The 18,956-nt window shown below is 43.6% G+C and overlaps 1 protein-coding gene across 10 annotated transcripts in view; it reads left to right on the forward strand.

Annotated features, from left to right (window-relative positions):
• TCF12 (transcription factor 12) overlaps positions 1 to 18,956 on the forward strand; it is a 1,064,187-nt gene that overhangs the window by 992,240 nt on the left and 52,991 nt on the right. For all 10 annotated transcript variants that reach the window (XM_069624898.1, XM_069624900.1, XM_069624899.1 and 7 more), the window contains 2 exons: positions 2,913 to 2,983; positions 15,416 to 15,494. In XM_069624898.1, the coding sequence (XP_069480999.1) occupies positions 2,913 to 2,983; positions 15,416 to 15,494 (150 nt within the window). The remainder of the gene's footprint in view (positions 1 to 2,912; positions 2,984 to 15,415; positions 15,495 to 18,956) is intronic.

Here is an 18,956-nt window from a genome sequence, read left to right on the forward strand (position 1 = left end):
TCATCCTAGTCTTCATCTGTTATTTTCCTTTGTCAAAGTACCACATCATAGTCCTTATCCTTTGTTAGCGATTGCCCCTTCTCAAAGGCCTTTGTGCCAGAGCCCCTCGTTACCTTTGTCCTCATCTGCCTCAGTGGCCCATTCCCCTCAAATCTCTCTATCACCTTCTCTATCACCCCTCCATAGGTCCCTCTCTCCCCTCTCAATGGGCACTTTGGTGCGACCTGCGGTGAAATGGCAGAAGAGAAGGCAAAAGAATTAACTGCTTCATGGATTTGTCTGTAAGCGGGCTTGATGCTGAAACTAGTAAAGGGAATGTAATCTGTGAAAATCACTATTCTGCTGAAACGGCCAACCCCTATGGCTGGGTGTATGGATGTGCAAGTGATTGTTTTCACATTTCACACCCGAGGGCAGCACTTGTTTGGAGGGTTCACAATTAAACTGTTATTAAGCATGAACGATTGAGACAGCAACTGACTAGACCAGATGCTTCAGTTTTCCCTGAAGTTAATGTTAAGACATGAATGTTTCTCAAATGCTTCCCAGCCAGAAATGGGGCATGTGGCTTTCACGCTATCCGATCTTCCTTAAATCAGTGGTAACTAGCATTTTTACATGAATTTATTTATTGGTCACTTAATATTAATGCCCTCATTGCATTTCCATTGCTTGTAAACTGGTGATGTCCTGGTCCTGCACAATATTTTCATCTGGCTGCAATCAATATTTATCAAGCAGTACATGCTCTTATACATATTCTTATATCCTGTATGTGTATTCTATTTTGGAGTCCTCGAGTCCTCCTTTTGTTTTACCTTGTATTTGTAACCGACGAGGGACAATCCAATAGTTACAAACTATTTGATTGGCCTTCACTGGGCGTTACCTGGCCAACGAAGACTCACCTGCTGCACTCTGATCAGGGCACCACGTCCCGCAGAGTTCCTTCCCTTTCTTCACTGGCCACTATAGAAAGGGAGGTGGGACAACGTGTAGCCCCCTCTTGCTAATCCATTGCGGCCATTTATTTGCTTTTCTTTTTGTGTCGAGAAACTGTTGCTACGCCGTTTCTCAACTAAGTAAACAAAAATACTATTAGTACCCCGGTAGAAGGTGCCGGGGTATTAATAGCAATAGAACCCTTCGCTTTTGCTTGTAACTGACCGGTAATGCCCCTGCACCCCTTGTGCAAGCTAAATGACTCAGCTGCTCTCGGCATGTTTAATCAGCCAGCCGACATTAACCAATCACGAATTGAGTGAAGTGGAGCCCTAGCCCTTCTGCTTGCACATTCTTGGAGCTGGGCACTTTCTTTGTGGGCCAATACAAATTCATACCCATAAATATATTTTGCGGTGACCTGCAAAAGCCAACATTGGGTTTGCTAATGACCATTTTCTCCTGCGTGAAGAAACACTCTTAAGTTTAATTTCTGTTAAATTTGTGAGGTAAAAATCTTGATCATCCTCAACCAAAAAAGGGGTTTGCCTAACCAACCATAGGAATTGTGTGTAGGCCTGGATTCTGTGCAATCTGGGTTTGTGTTTTGTAGTCAAGGGCATTGCTCTGGTGCTTTTTTCTGTTTGCTATGTGGCAAGCAAGTGCTGTTTTTTTTGGGAGGTGGTCGTTCTACTCACTTTGGATAGAAGGTTCCGGTGGTAACTTTCCTGAGAAGCTCTTCATTGAACGGGACATGGCTTTATTACAGCAACCCATGCTTTTACTATTTTGCACACAGCCAACGATTAGCCAAGAGAGGGATGGAATGATTTGCCAAGCAAGTCCCTCAAGAATGTTCTGGCTATTTTGCAAAATTGAGTATTACTCCACTGTTTCAGTGAGTAAATCCCAGACCTGCTTTACCATTGCACCGTTCATTAACTCCACAAGAAGATTCTGGAACACTGAATTATTCCGCGATGGGTAATTTCTAGGTAAGTGATATGCCAGTGTAGGAGCCATCCAGGATGGTCTTGAGCTTGGTCCAATACCAGGAAATCTAGTCCCCAGTGTAGCATGTCAGTGGCTCCTTCGGCAGCTTGTGAATTCTTTTTAGACTGAAAGAACAAATAGTCAACAAAGAGCAAATTGACCAAAACAATCCTAGTTTGTGTAGTGCTCACGTTGAATTCTAAAAGTCCTGAATCATCTTGGGTCTGGTCATGTCTCAGTATTTTGCTTTGTTCTGCCCTTTTAGCTCCAGAACATGTTCCCACCTCCTAATTTAAATTCACTTGTAATCCAGGACCAAAGTCCCACTGCAGCTCTCTTGTGCTTTTAAGGCACCAAAAAGATTTTCTCCATCACAAAATTGATAACTGGGGAACCTAAATTCGTCAGCGGACCAATTGACTAGCAAACAAACCCTCCAGACCTCACCTCACCAAATATTCCCATGAACTATGAGCCATGAAGGCCACGGAGAAGGGGTCCCCAATGCAAAAACACTGCTCGTGGTGGAGGAAAGGTGGCTGCTGCTGGCTAAAGTTCCAGTTAGGTAATTCCATTTGTTGATTCAAGTTGCTAGCAGAGGTTTTTCCACTCCAACTGTCGACTGCTGTCCATGCAGGTACAGGCGTGCGGAGTAGGGCACCTTCTCCTACTGACATAGGAAAGGGTGTTAATCTCCAAAAGCATGCCAGGAGCAGTCCTTGCTCATTGGTGCATGGCATTTCTTCCCACAGCAATTATGAAGTATAGATTCAATTTGAGATGATGCATGTAAGTAAATGCTTATTATGCAGCAAACTGTTCATCTGAGTTAGTTGAGGGTTTACGGGCCATTTTGTTAAAATACACTTTGCTCCCTCTTTGAAAGGTAATGAAACCTCTGTTGTCCCTAAATGTCTTCCTTTGGCTCAGTAGAAGGCTCTTAAATTCAACCTAGTCTTCTTTTCCTAACACACCAGGTGCCGGAAGCAGAGGGAACAATGCAGGCAGCTCTCAGACGGGCGACGCTCTTGGGAAAGCTCTTGCTTCTGTAAGTGTCAACAATGTATGCATGTTCCCTTTTGTACTTAAGCTTGCTTCTCTGAAATGGTTTATTTGGGATGAAAATGATCTTGCTATTGTTGTCTGATTTCCTGTAGTATGGTTTTGTAGCTCTCTGGGAAGCACATGTAAGTGGTGTTAGCTAGCAATGAATTTCTTCTACATGGCGAGCTGTGTGCCCCATTGGAAAATGTGATAACTCAGAAGGGTCTGTCTCTGTAAAATCACATAAATGCACAGCGTGATAAAAGATTACATGAAATTTCATGTTAGCGTACAGCTGGCAAATACAGCCCTGATTGTTGAGGACCACACACACATGACTGCCCTTATCTTGCTGGTTGGGGCTGAAGTATTAACTTCCAAATTGAGTTGGGCATATACACAGGACGACGGCCGGGGGTAAATCTAGGTTCTATTTTTTGGGGCGAAAGCGTGGTATTGAAGCCAAAGGGTTGTGCATATGAATGAATTGTGGGCTTGTTGAGGAGTATAGGGATTAGAGCAAATGTGCAAGAGTTATTTCCTGGGCTCCTTGGAGAGAATGGTTGCTGGCAGAGCAGAAGAGCAGTGCAGCGTTAGTCTGTAGATCTCTTGCAATATAGGCATTCTAAAGAAATGTTTTGCCGTTTCATATGGACTGTTACTATGAATGTGGTTGCCGTTGTGAAAGCATTGACAACCAATGCTGCAACAGGGTTATTAGAGACTTGGAAATTAAAGGAAGGGAACGCAGTTGGTCTAACCCTAGCCTTTGATTGGCAGCGGAAGTAATGTTTTGTAAATCTCTCACTCTGCAGTCCATTTCCTTTGGGCGCATTGTGTGCTGTACATAGTCGTATGTAGTGTGAGAGCTTGTTGTAGTCCTACCTGTGGTATGACCCATGTTGAGGGTCATAGCAGCAATTGAAATGACACTTGGTCCCGCCTCAATTCAAGACTATCCTGTCAGGCACTCTTGGAAAATGACATCTTCTAGTACGACAGTAAGGATTAAAGAGCATTATGGTATTGGCTGAGTAAGATCAACGGTTTCGAAAAGACAATAAAGCTGCATTTGCAGTAGAAAAGGCAGGATTGCTAAGAAGATGAACCCTCGCTAGAATCCTTGTGACGAGGGAACTTATCTGCTTTTGGCTTCATTTATAGAACAGAGTTCTTTTTTGAACGGAAAATACTAATTAGTTCATATTTGGGTGAGCCTAATTTGCTGAGCAGGCTATTTTTTCCCCCTTTTATGCGGCACATTGCTGTTAGGATTTTGAATTTTTTCAATATAAACCTACCTATAAAGCAACAGTTAAGGGGATAGGATACAATGAAATTGGGTATTTTTGATAAGGATGCGTTAGGGTGCACTTGGGATCGATGGAGATTGTGTGCACAGTGAAAGGGGCAGGTCGGCCGTTTTCAAGAACAGCAATCAGTCCTGTTGGATGAGGTGTTCTTGGTGTGCATTTAGCTTTCTGTGTGCAGGAATGATTCGGCTGTTTTTCATGGAGCAGTCCAGTGCACTTTATTAAACTGTTTGGAGGTGCGATTGCCCCAAAATCTTAAGGTTTATAGTTTCAAGGGCAATGCAAACCGATTTGCTTTAAGCTGTGAGACGGTCTAGAATTTGCTAGACTGAGTAGAAGGCTTGAAATATAATCGTGATGAAAATGTTGACGATAGATCCGTGTTCATATATTTAAAAATACATTGTATATGGAAATTATTCTAACCCTTTTGGTTTCAACATGGTCCTTGCTGTAACTTCTTTGCTGCCTGTAGACTGTCCCCTACTTGGGAATAGGGCTGGAGGAAATACTGTGGCTACCGGTCGCAGAAGGGGCGGAAAAAATGCCCTGTCTGCCTTTTGCTTTGGGCGAGTCCTGCTGTTTGGGTCTAGAACTGCATGCAATGAGTATGTCGCAGCAACCAAGATGGACTCCAAAGCATTGTAGCCAATCGCTGTGCCAGAATATCTGTGCACACTGACTGGCCAGGGTGCCCCGGTGTCCTAACCTCTTTAGAAACCTTCTGCCAGCTGAATGGCTATCACTTAAAGAGGACATTCTGGGGGCTTATTCCCTGGCTTGCTTTGTGGTTCTGAAAATCACGCCCCAGACAGGACCGGCAGGCAATTAATCTGATCTGAATAGCGCCATCTGGAAGAATAGCTCACTTTTCTGTGCTGCTGTACATTGCATGGTTTACCGCTACCCTCTCCAGTTTTGGTATGAACTATCCTGAGTTGGGAAACTTTCCTGAATGCTGACTTTATTCAATTACTCATCAGTAAATTGTCAAATATCAACTTTACACTTGTGATTCTGCAAAGAGCCATGTGATACGCTGACAGTGCAAAGGAAACTGTACAGGAAATGGTCATAGACCAACATGCTTGAAAGCTTAGACCAGTGGTCGCCAAACATTTGTCTTGGCCTCCCCAGAGCAAAATGTGGGCAGGCCGGAACCCCCCAAAAATGGCAATTAGTCATTTTCTCCTAGTATAGTCCCTGGGCTGCCCCACCTGTTCCCATCAGTCTCTGGACTTCCTCATCCAACCCCCTAGCCCAGTCCCTGCGCTCTCCCACACCCCACCCAACCACAAACCCTGGGCTCTCTCCATCTTACTCCCACCCTTATCCCATGGCTCGCTCCCATCACAGTCCATTCCCCCCCCCCCCCCAACCTGCTCCCTGCACAATCCTAGGGCCAGTGGCGGTTGATGAATTTCTAGAGTGGACGGGCATCAATATTTCCCTCAAATATGCCATAGCGACTGAGCGTAATGAGGGAGCCCGAACCAATCAAGGGGGGTTTCTGCCCCCGGGTATTATTTAAAATTAATGGGTTAAAATACTGCATTTTAAAGCACTTTTTTAATGAACCGTTTTTACCACCCTTGCCTCCCACCCCTAAAGCTTATTAACCAGTCTTTCTAGACCAAGTGTTATCATGTGAGGCAGTAGAAGGAAAGAAGCCGCAACATGTGTACAAATCTCTTTGTAAGTGTTGGGGTGGCTGCTTCCTTATTTAGGCTCACTTGTTTTTGGACCAGCAATGAAAGGACTCTTTCGGTATCTGCACACTCACTGTTGGACTGTCAAGCACCTAGCATTCGACAAGTCACTACCATTCTAATACCGAAGGGATACCTTCACTGTAGGGCTAATGCAAATGTGTTTCCTGTGTCGGGCACACTTGTCTCACTCATGCAATGACAGACCTATTTCATTATTTTAGTGATGATGCCCTGTCCTGAGTGAGGTGCTCTTTTTTACACCATACCCATAGACATCATCACTATCAATTATTTCAGCAGTGGCATTCCTTGTTCATTTGATGGTACTTGTTTTAATAATATTGCACTGGTCACCTTGCAAGTTATATATAAGTTGCACATGTGTCAGTACGACTGAGGATTACTTTTGTGTATTGCAGTGGCGGTGTCCTGTTTGAGGTGTGCTTGCATCATTCTTGTACTGAAGGACGCATTTCAATATTTTAATACAGGTGGTTTGTCCTGGTTGAGGAGCAGTGAGTCACCTTTTGGTATTGCAGAGCTGGTGTCTATTCCTGTGTGATGTAGGCTTGTTTCAATCCTTCAGTGATTGTCGCTATTCAGTATTTTATTGCTGATGTCATGTTCTGGCCGAGTTATCTGTGGGGCATTTTTACTTGTACCCTCTCCTGCATTGAGGTGCACACTTGTTTAGTCTTGCATCCATTGCAACCTTTCAATTTTGCAATGCTTTTGTTGTTTGAGGTGAATTGATTGTAGTCGTGTAGTTGGTGTCACCATCTAGCTTTGTAGTGAGTGTGTCCTGTCTGGTACAAGGCACACTTGTTTCAGTCCCCCCAGTGGAGTTGTTCTCTCTGTTGCGAGTTGAAATCTTTTGTCTTCAGCAAAAGCCTCCTGATGAATAGTGGGGTGCCTGAGCAGATGTCCCCTTTGAAATCTCTGTTGGAGAAATTAAAGTTGCTCCTAAAGGTGATCAGAAGTGCTCCCTGATTTCCAGTGGAAATAGCCCCACTAAACCTTTTGTGCACCTATGACACCTACAGAGCAATTGCCCTGTGCTATGAAATGAACGCTTGGCACCATATGACCCATTAGAAAACACTGATGTATAAAACATTCTGAGTTGGCTGCTGGTGACATCCAGGTACAAAATAAAACTCACAAATATTGGCACTGAATTTGTAATTTAATACATTTCTCTTTCCTTTACAATGCACTAACATGCATTCCTTACGAACATGAGTTTACATGATTAAGTAGTGATAAAGCCCAGAGTTTTGGTTTTTGTGTGGAAGGGAGATGGGCCTTTGCAAGCACTATGTTAACAGTGGTCTCTGTCCATAAAATGGCGACAGCTGGCAAATCCTGTGAGGACCTGAGCATGCGCTTGGCAGTGGTTGGCAAACTATCTGATAGCTGTAAACGAGCAAACCGTGAGTTTGCCAATGCTTGTTTGCCATTTTTTTGTAATGAAAAAACTTATCAAAGCAGATTTCAAATTTTTTTTAAAGCTTTGAAAAAAGGTCAGCCCAATAATAATTTTTTTCTAAAAACCACAGAAAACAGGAAGCCCTAAATGTTTGATCAAGCATATGAAGGTGGGTATCCTGTAGAAAGACCCGTCACTGATGCAAATCCCTTCGCTTGCTCAGCAATCGCCATCTTTTTATGGTGCTCCTCAAATCGTCTGCATTTTAAATATTGCATTTAACTAATGTCATGTTTTAACAGAACCTGCAAGATCCAATGCCAAGTAGTGTAGAGCGTTACAATGCTGGTGTGGCTATTATACTATAAGCTAAATCTGGTCTTCAGCATGCAGTGAATATAGCGTGTAATAGTACCATTTACCTGCATACGGCGATCATTACACTACATTTCTTTGTCTAGAAATTGTGTAATGATAGCCGTATGCAGGTAAATGGTACCATTACACACACTATTCATTACATGCTCTAGACTAAATTCTAGACTCCACCCAAAAATAGCATTAAAAAAAAAATTCAGGCTGCGGGTTTGCGACCCTCCCTTACCCCCGGACATGAGGCAGCAGCCCCCCCCCACTTTGAATACAGTTGACCTAGACGCACATCCATTATGTAAAACCAGACACAGAATTGTAGTTAAGCCCAATGTTAGATGGCCAGGCTGTTGGCTTCATGAATCGCACCAGTGATGCACCATTTTGGTCTTTAGTCCATTAGTTTGGTGTGGCGCTGTCTATGTTGAACCAGCAAACCACTTGCAGATCCTGCCATTCAGGTAAAAACATTACATCTGTGGATTAGTAAAATACAATCTCGGTGCATCTGGAATAGAGTAAAACCAACTCCTGGCACATGTGTTGCTCTGGTTTGGGTCATCTGAGGGGTGTAGCCTCCCACAGCGTTTCAATGCACCAAAATGATAGATGTCTTAGTCCGACATCTATATTGCATGCAAAGTGTTAGGTAAAAAGAATTGCAAATGGAAGTGTTGCACCAGTGAGATGGCATTTTACTCTTTTCGCAAAGTCATGAAACGCTGGATCCAATGCTTCATGACTTGACTAAAGAACGAAAATGCTTATTGCACTGTAATTTGTCAGTCCGAAAGGAATGTATTAATACTAAATGTGTGCTTCTTTGATAGTTGTGCATTACATGAACCATTTCATAAAACTGATAACTCCTAAAAAATATCTCTTCTTTGACTGTGAGCTCAGACTTTTTGAGACTAAACCAGTTTCGTTTTTCAAACACCTGTGTGACTATTTTGAGCGCTATCTGGTGAAGGAGGCGTTTACACATCAGCCTTTGATGTGACAATCTGTGATGGGATTAAGGATTTTTGACCTACGTAGTGGTGCAGTCATTTTCCCCAGTTCTCTTATGGTAATGTTAAAGGTATTTGTAGCACACACCGTCACCAACGGAATTGATTCCCAGGCACTCTGGCGGATCTGTAAACAAAAAAGGAGGGGTGGTGGGGGGGTTGGTAGGGTGAAGTGGGAATAGGAAAGTGAGAGAGGTGGTGTCCTGTTTGCAGCATCAGTTCGGTTTTCACTGTACGCTGAGTTTGGATGTGAATTATCAGTGCGAGTTGTGTTTGTAAGCTGTTGCAGTGTTGTGAAGTATGTGCTGTTTACTGTGCAGAGAAGTGGATGTGTGGATTTTTGTGAGAGATGTATGAAGAAAGTTGAGTTTCTGGCTTAGTGGGTTTTTGCCTCTTAATATTTGCAAAATTGTCTTTTGCCCTCCCTCAGTTTATGGGACCTAGACTAGGGAGATGGGGACGATCGGTTCCCTCTCTGAGTATTGTTAACGCTGCGTATGTGACTCAATAGGCATTCCTTATTTTTGAGTAGCTTTCTAAATAGGTGATCTCTTGTGTTACGTATGTTTTTCGGGAGATCGTTCCAGGTTTTCGGTGCAAGGTGGGAGACTAAGCTTCCTCTGAATTTTCTTTTGTATTGTGCTTTTGGTACCATGCGAATGTCTGCTAGATCTGAGTGGTCTTGTTGGGCGGTGGACTTTTATCTTCTCTCTTAGGAATGCTGCTTCTTGGCCGTGGATTGCTGTGTGTTACGCTCATTCATTGGTACTTTATTTTCTGTTTTATTGGTAACCAGTGTAGCATTTTCAGAGCTGGAGTGATGTGTTCTCTTCGTGGTATTTTGAGCAGGAGCATGGCTGCCGCGTTTTGTATGTGTTGGACTTTTTTTTGGAGTCACTCTGGCTTTCCTAGATATAGGATGTTGGCGTAGTCTACTCTGGATATGATAACGACGATGGTGAGCGTTTTGTGGGAGAATGAGAGGAACGGTAGGATCTTTTTTACTGCTTGTAGGTGGAAGAAGCATTTATTGATTAGAGCGTTTACTTATGGCTCTAGAGTTAGTTCGTTGTCCATCAAGACTCCCTGGTGTTTTACTATCGTCAATGAGGCTGGTGCTGTGCCGAGTTCCATTGGCCAAGGGATGTAACGATTGTTTTCTCTGTTTTTAGAGATGATCATTATTTCCGTTTTGCCCGGGTTGAGTTTGTGGTAGTTTGAGTTCGTGCAGCTGTAGATTTCATGAAGGCAGCTCCTAATGTGTGTTTTCTTCTTCTTTCTTGTATTTTATAGACTATTTGTGTGTCATCAGCATAGTTGTAGCATGTGAGGCTGTGTTGTAATGATCTTGATTAGCTGAGCCAGGTAAATGTTGAATAATAACTGGGAGAAGGATGATCCTTGTGGGACTCCGCATTTGGATTCTCTTGAATTGGATTTTAAAGGTTTGATCCATATGGTTGCTGTTCTGTTTGCGAGGAAGGATTTAATCCATAGTAAGGCTAGGTTGGTGATTTCAATTTCTTCCAATCTCCTGATGAGCATGTCGTGATTGACTGTGTTGAATGCTGCAGAGAGATCTAGAAGTATCAGAGCGGTGCTTTTGTCTGACTATGCGTTCGCCTTTAGGTCATAGGTGATCCCACATTGATAGAAGTGCTGTTTCCGTTACTCTCATTGGTCTGAAATCTACTTGGGCCTGGTCCAATAGATGTTCTATGAATTTTTGGGTTATTCTGTGTAGATGTATGTTTAGAGTAGTTTAGCTGGGTACGGGATGTTGGAGATAGGTCTGTATTTGGAGAGGTCATCCACATTTCCTGTTGTGTCCTTGAGCGGCTTGATGTATGCCGATTTGAAGGACTGCAGCACTTTCCCTGTTCAGATTCAGTGGATGAAGAGGTTTCCGTAGTAATCCATGGGTATTCCTTGTGAGAGGATTGATTTGTATGTCCAGGGGGCAGGGATCCGTGGGGGGAGCCCGTTTTGTTGCTTTTGTTTACCAGTTTGACTAATGTCTACGCTGATATTTGGGGGAAGCTTTATAGTTTGTCCGGGCGTTCCTCGTACGCGTGGGTGGGTTGCATTCTGGGGTTGCGTAGTCTGCTTTTTATGGTCTGTTGGATGGTGGTGATTTTGTTTTCCAAATGGTCTGCAAGGTCGTTGCATAGTCTCTTCAATAGTATTGGAGCATTGCTGCAGCCAGGTTTTTTTTTTATTTAGTTTGTTTAAATTGTTATTTTTGTTTGTTTGATGCTTTGTTGATTCTGTTGTCGAAGTATTTATTTTTTGCTTTTTGCATTTCCTTTTTGTATGAGCAGATTTGTAGTTCAAAATTTGCATGGTCATTTTTAATCCAACCTTCTAGTTAGTTTGCGTTTTTTCCCTTTCGTGGTGCCGAGTAGCGGGATAAACCATTTTGCCTACAGCGTCGAATCAGAAACCATGATGTGGCTCTCCGCTGCATCCTCTCTGTGATCCAACAGACCTTTGGAGACGAGAGAGCACCGCACGCCCGTACTATTGCTACCAAGGTGGGGTTTACTCCACCTGGTGGGTGGGGTTTGGCTGTCTTGGTAACTGAACTCAGTAATTGCGTGTGTGTGTGAATGAGAGCGAGGGTGTCATTCGATAAATCATGGCTGCCATAGCTGATGGTGATGCATTCCATCTGCTCTGTGTGCGCGTGCCTGCTCACTTCAGGCTCCTGCTTCATCCATCTGCCTTTTTCTGAACACCAAATAGCGTTCCACAATTGTTCTGCAAGTGAAAAAGAAAACCCAAATGTGTAAGCCAAAATATATATATTTTAAAAAAGAAACCAGGTGGAAAGGGTTGGGCAGGGTTAATGAGTGACATTTTGTGAACAGAGTTAGTTATGTACGCATTGAAAATCTCATGAAAGCCTACAATTCTTTTTTTAATGGAATAGAAAATGTTTTTTTATATCCCATTGCACATTTTTGCACATTATTGGGGCTTTTATCTGTAGCCATTGTTGTGCAATTCGGTTGTCTGATGAGCATTTTGTGAAAGCAGTTCTTTGTTCTGTAAGTATTGAGCGCGCAGGAACATTATGACTAAACCTGCACGGCCAGCTAATAGTTTTGCAAAGGTCCCTTTTCTTTTATTTTGTGTAAGCCAGGATAATTGTGCCCTTAATCGCAGGATGGGCAAGGAAGGGAATTGTACATTGAAGTCTTTACAGAGCTCCCCAAATCCCCCTCTTTTATGTCTTGGTTTGGACCTTGAACAAGCGTTGATGGAAATCGAAATAAAATCTGAGTATTCGTGCCATCTACGTGATGCCCTGAACCTTTGCCAAGCCGCCTGTGCCCGCAGAGGTTACTTGAAGTGAGGAACATCTGGTTTATTTCACTTCCTAATGCCAAAACTAAACACTTGGTATTTAATTTAGAGATCAAACAGGAGGACTATTTAACTTTGTGATTATTCCGAGCTCGTCATCGTGTCCATTTTGATCTCGATTCCAGAGACGCGTCCAGCTCCCACCTCCAATCTGCATCGCTAAGAAGCCAGTGGTACATTAAACAAAAAAGAAGGCCCAGAGCGGCCAAGTTGACTTTTAAAAATAATTCGTGAATTAAGTTTTCTTTGTTGCTCTGAGACTCAATAAAATTAGCATGACAAAGCTCAACTGAAACGTACACCGCAGTGTTTAGAAAAATTGCCCTGAGATTTGCCGCTGTGGGGCACCCATTGTGCCGTTTTTGTCTGCGACCCTTTTCATTAGACCTTGGCATATTGACATCCTGCTGACTGGAATGGACCATGACTGATGGGGGCGGAGCCTCGTTTGTTGCAGGCAAATAAGTCGTGTTACGATTGAAGGCTGGCAGAAGGCGCCCCGCTTACGTGTCATTGGCCATTTACCAGTGCCAGGAGCCCTGGGCCGCATGCAGAATGAGTTTCGACTTTGTGGTACTCCTACCATGACTCTTGACTTGACAATTGTTCTCTTTTTTTTATGAAGTCTCCGTTTGTACCTTATGTTAATGGGATAGGGATGAGATGGCAAAGAGCGACCTCTGGGGATACTGCACGCTAATGCGAGAACAGTGCACAAAGCGTCTAGAAGAGGAAACCCCTGTTAGAACTCATCTGGCATGAGGGATTTTAAAAATAAAAACAGACATGTAAACATTGTTTGTTTATTTAATTTGTTGATGGCGCCCAGACCCAGAGTTATCACAGTGCTAAGAAGACAGTAAGTACATAGTTACAGTTTGGTTGGAAACAGTAAGGGTACATTACAGCTTAAATAGTTGGTCCAAAACGCAGGTGGACAAAGTATTTGTTGAATAGTGAGGATTTTATTTTCTTTTGGAAGAAAAAAAAAATATTCTTTTTTTTTGCGTGTTTGTAAGTGAAGTCTATGGCTTTGGCTCGTCTAAACCAATGTGCGCTAAACTTTAGGGAATGTGTTGGTGTAATGCACATTTTTTTTACGTGGATTTTGCTGATTTCGGCTGCAGGGGCTGTATCGAGGACCCCTGTGCCTTTGATGTTGAGCACCACAGCATTGGTGCGTGGCATTTAACCGGATCCGCCCGTTTATCCGTTGTCCTATGCCATGAATTGTGCTGTAGTGTGTTGTACTTGGGCAGTGTGTTTTTGCATGACCTCTGCAAACCCACATCGACATGTTCCAAGTCGCGGAAGGAACAAGTAGTGACGTTGTTCCTTACAGATAAATGGTGAATTGTCTTTAAAAACCGCTTTAAGTGAATCGCATTGGGCTATTTTTAGTTGTGTACATCCACAATATAAAGACATGGTTCCAGAGTTCCAACACTGGTTCCAATCCCGGTTCTGCGCTTAGAGACTGGTCTCCAGTATTAAGCACGTTGGAAAAGGTCAATTTAAGTTATTAGTATTTTTCAAGTAATGGTCAACCTTTTAGAGTAGGCTTTTTATAATTATGTAACGTGTAGTTATAGTTTTATTTGTGATGTTAATAGTTTGTACGATTTTGCTGTGCCGCCCACTGCTTTGGCACAGCACATGGTTATCATTTCAGGGGCAGAGAAATAAGTGTCTGGATGAACTAAATAGCATAGATGCAGTGACCAGTCAGTCGGGTGTCCACGCCTTATTACTAACTTGAGAGCTGATCTTGTTCCAGTGGACACCTGCTAAAAAAAAACACTGGACTCCCCCGTCCAGCCCCACACCCTGCTAATCTACCTGAAGTAGATAATGTGTGCGCATATGCCCTCTGCCTTAAGCCACACATGGTATTTTCTTTTCAATTCCTTTAGTTGTCACTTAGATTTTCTTCAGATAAAAAAGTAGACCTGAAAAACTAGCATTGGCAATAACAAATTGGGCTTTTGTGTAGGCATGGCAAAGGCACTTGCGAGGCACTGTTCTAGTGGTATTAACTGCCCATTGATGGTAGCAGGTGCAGCATGGGGCGAGTACCTGTGCATCTAATAGGAGCGCCTGGCAAATTTCCGATACTTGTACGTAAGTCAAAACTTGGCTTTGCCAATGTTTGCGTGTCCATCACTGAAGTCCTATTAAAAACAGAGTGCTTATCAATCATGCAGGCATTTGTTTCACCAGTAGTGCTTATACAGCTCCAATTAAGCCATTAACTCTGACTACTTTGAAAAACACTGGCAGGTACTTACAGTTCAATGTTTGATGGTAAGGCTTGATAAGGAGAGCTCAAGAAGTTCCCACGACGTTTTTTGAGGAGCGGGGGCAGGAAGTGAGTGGGAATGGCGATGGGGGATTAGCATGGTCACTGGTGGGCAAATAAGCAAACTCCTAAAGGCTGTGTCCCACCTCATGCCATTACTCCTTAGCTGTACTCTAATGCAACAGTTTCGCCTGGTGGGTGATGCAAGCAATTCCAAATGGCCCAAGTAAAAGTCAATATGGAGTGAAAAATAGTGCACACCTTAAACCAATGCAATCCCTCTACTGACGAGAAGAGGTAAAGGAGCAGTTAAGGAAAGAGGGTTCTGGCAGGGCGCCCCCTAAAAAAGTTGATGCGATCAAAAGATGGTCCACTTTTGGGAATGCTCCTTTAGATTTGAACAATAGTAGCTGAGTTTTCCTAGGACGCCATGTAGCGTTTTCGATTCCACTTCCGTCTTTTTGCATGTCGTTATGCTGGAAAGATTGCTCAGCTGGTTAAGGACTGGATTCTGAGATGGGCCTCTGTGGATCGAAAAAGGCTGAACCCCCGGCAACGCCCACTTAGCCTTTCCCTTCCGAGGTTAAGCCAGTTCAGTTTTTGGTTGGTTAATGATAATTGGACTTAAATGTTCTGTGCCAAGCTCTTTTGCGAAAGCACTATATGAACAACGTAAATATGTCTAAAAAATGATCCGGGAACCTGTCTTGCAGTTGAATGTGTTGGAATGGTTAATGGTCTGTGGCAAAGGTCCGTGATGTGGCGCAGGTGCTTGGCAGCTCAGTCGACCACCTGTTCATCTGCTTGCTGCAGCCGCTGAAGTAATTTGGTGCACAGAGTGCCCAACTAAAACCTTAACCTCTTCTAAATGCAGATGTTTTATCGTGTTCAGTATGACGTCAGTGATGTGCTTTTCCTTCCTCCTGCAGATTTATTCTCCTGACCACACGAGTAGTAGTTTTCCTTCGAACCCCTCCACGCCAGTGGGATCGCCATCCCCTCTCACAGGTAGGTTTCCATTTTTTTCTTCTGTAAACATTTTTTTCTTCCAAAATGTTGCTATATGTTAACTCGATGAATGGGGCATGTTTTCCATACATAATTATACAGGGGGATGTAAAGTTGGTATTCAGGATTTGATTTCCTGGTCATTTATGCCCTTCATCTTTGTGGCGATCAGTATTTGCTTTTGTGACTTTAAGCACTTCTTAGATAACTGGAGGAAATGGCATAAGCAATGCGACCCAGCATGACTGTGGTGTGATCTGTTAGGGTCTACTTAATGCAGCGGTCCGCAACCTACCTCGCCCCAGATGTTTTGGACTACAGTTCGCGTGCTGCTTTACCATTGGCTATACTGTCTAGGTATGCTGGGAATTGTAGTGCAGAACATCAGAGCCAGAGGTGGCTGAGCCCCGACTTAATGGATTGCAAATAAGGCATGCCGGTCACTGTTCTGGTCACTTCTTGGCTTGCCACCATTTTGATAGCGTGCACTGGCTTGGAACATGGTCAAACCAGTTCTTTAGCACTTGAATTTGGTGAGTTTAAGTTGGATTAAAGATGTTAAAGACTTTAGCATTTTAGGGCACTTCCGTTTTTTTTAAAAAAAATCTATTTCTTGATTGTGCAGCACAATATGCAAAGCGTGTTTCCTGTCTTTTTTACTCCCCCTTCTAAGAGTATCGAACATGAAGATCAGCCATGGTAAATGCTGTTTTCTGCAGTTAACAAGTCTTTGCTTATCTGTATTCTGCATTGGCCATCGCTTTGAAAATGTGTATCTTCCTGGATGCGGGTTTTTAATAGTCGTTCAGATTTGGAGTCTTGCGGTGTCAGCGCGAAGCTACAATGTCAGCAGTGTTCCCCACACGACGGTCGCGACCCCCAGTAATTCCATCCTGCGACGTGGCCAGACTGCCTTAGCCTGCTCCCTGGCGCTCGCGGAATTTGTTCAAAGATGTCTTTGTTTGGGGACATGGCCGCGCTTCCAGAACGTGCCTGTAAGCTGCAGCGTGCGGGCGCGAGAGTGCTAGCGGCGAGATGACGAACCGGGGCAGCTGCTGGGGGCTATTAGTGGCCCGTGCAGCTTTTCTCACACTCTGGGGCATCAGCTGTCCAGTGAAAGTGGAACAGCTGTCCTTCCCCTGGACAGGAGCGTGAAGGATCCATCGACTTGCATTTGTTGTTTAACAGAGAGCTGGGAATCCACGCTGGGGGAGGGGAGAGTAAAACCTAGCGGGTGTTTACCAACGCCTTTTCTGTTTTTGTTTCTCCAGTTGTCATTTGCACACCCCCCTCTATCCTACTCTGGCACAAAATCAATCTACCTTGTGTTTAAATATTAAGGAAACTCTTTTGTAGTAGCACGTCTAGTGGAGACCCCCAGTTTCTGATGGGCCTTTGAGATTTGGTGAACCTCTGTTACTGAACCGCTCCATGCATCTTCCATCAGCTGACAAGATGGGAGTTGCAGTGAGATGGCACGCAAAAACATTAGACTTTTCCCGTATGCGGGCACGCTTTCTATTTTTAAAGCCAATTGAAAGTAAAAAAAAAAAATACTGCAACATATGAGCAATACTACAGCGGAAGTGCTGCACCCAAAGATATTTTTACACTATTAATGCAAATGTCCAAAATATCCCCATTTTAGGTTACCAAATCGTAGTGAGTGTTTAAGTGTCGAATGCAAGACTGGTCATCACTGTGTCCATAGTTCAGAGCAATACAATGGATTGTTTTTAGGATGGACTTGTAGGGAGTAAGTTGAGTGTGGGTTTGGTCGTAAGTTTGAAGCCATCAGGGATGGCGCCTGAAGGCATTAATTTGTTGTTAAACTGAGTTTTGATCCATGATGGCTCTTTGGGTGGTGGCACATGGTGGCGTAGGAATTTTTGGGAACTTTTTTCTTTTTTCCGGACTGGGATGAAATCAGTACCCTATGTCTTACAGAGAGAGTCTTACCTTTACAACCTGCGCTGCATAACGTGTCTGTTTCTTTCATGGGTTGGGTGATTTGTTGGGTGCATACTTCTGCTACAATGTGCCCTAAACTGCAGAGTTGGGCATTTCCCCCGCTTCCAAGGGAGAGCCAGTGCAGATCTGCACAGGCAGTCGTGGGGGGGGGGGGGAGGGGCATGTGATGCAATCTCAACTTTTGGTCCCATTGCTTGTTTGCTCCATTCCATGCTGAAACCACCCTTTAAACAGGCTGCGTTCCTCCTACCTGTACAATGTGCCCACTTACTCGGGCCACCATGCAGGATTTGAACCGTTCCTACCAAAGGTAATACAGCCTTCACCTCTTTTAGTTTGAGGCTGGTCTCCAATGGGAATGTTTGTAATTTAGCTAACCTGGATTTCTTTAGTGGCTGCCCTTTGTAGGTTTTCTTGTTTTCTGAAGCCTAAGGTCGGGAGTCCTACAGAAAAGACGGTGTAAATCATTTTCCATTAGTAACCAGCAAGGGACAACCCGATTGTTTCACACCATCTGATTGGCCCTTGCCAGGTCCTTATCTGGCTGGCGAAGTTCTGCTCACTGCCGCGCCCTGGCCGCCTCCTGGTAGTGGCCGGCATGCAAATGGAGAAGGGACTATGTGTAGTACCTTCTTTTCTTTCCATGGCGGCCATTTACTTTGTTTAGATTTTTTACCAATGACCACAATGGAAAGGGAGAAGGGACTACATGTAGTCAGTTCTCATGTTACGTTGGCTGCCATTTTTTTCAGGTGTGAAATGCTGACGGCGTCTTGCAACTGGAAATCATATTATTGGTATTCCGGTCCTGCGGGCTGGATAACTAATAGTAATAAGCCCAGAGCAGGGACTTCTCTAGGGCCTGTAACTATAGGCCCTGGGGGGCAATACCAGAAGCGGTAAAGTCCCTCCACCCACCCCCGCTCGGGGCTTATTGCTTAAGTATTGCCTGTTAATTTTTCTTTCCCCGTCAACTATGCTTTTTTTTTTAATAGTTCTCCAAGCCGTTTCGGAATGGTACTGCCATTTTTATGTTCCAGTTCATTTGTGCCTTCTCTTTTCTATATAAGCTAGCATGCAGCACCAGCCTCCGTGTAGGGTTGAATGGCCAACTCAAATCTCCTTTGAGAGCATTCCTAATCTTTGGTACAAATCAATTTGAACCAGTGAGTCGATGTTTTGAACAGATGAGACCAATTTTTGTGTCTAAGTGTTGTCAGATTTGTATATGTTTTATTTTATTTAATTGGATTTCTCAATTTTATTTAGTTGTGCTCTAATATTAGGCCTTGGCTATGGTTGTAACCATTTATTTCACAATGCATCAAAGGCTTAAGGAAATTAAAGTGCATTCAACCAGCGAAAAACAATTGAATCTGACTCAGCTTGAATACCCTTCTCACTCCTGCTATAAAAATGTTTCAATGATTAGAAAAGTTTTTATTGGTTCCAAATCTTTCAGTTGATTGAGATTCCCCTGCTCGCTTGGCA

The sequence above is a fragment of the Ambystoma mexicanum genome, chromosome 11 (genome assembly GCF_040938575.1).
Source record: "Ambystoma mexicanum isolate Mex_15411 chromosome 11, UKY_AmexF1_1, whole genome shotgun sequence".
Classification (NCBI taxonomy): domain Eukaryota; kingdom Metazoa; phylum Chordata; class Amphibia; order Caudata; family Ambystomatidae; genus Ambystoma; species Ambystoma mexicanum.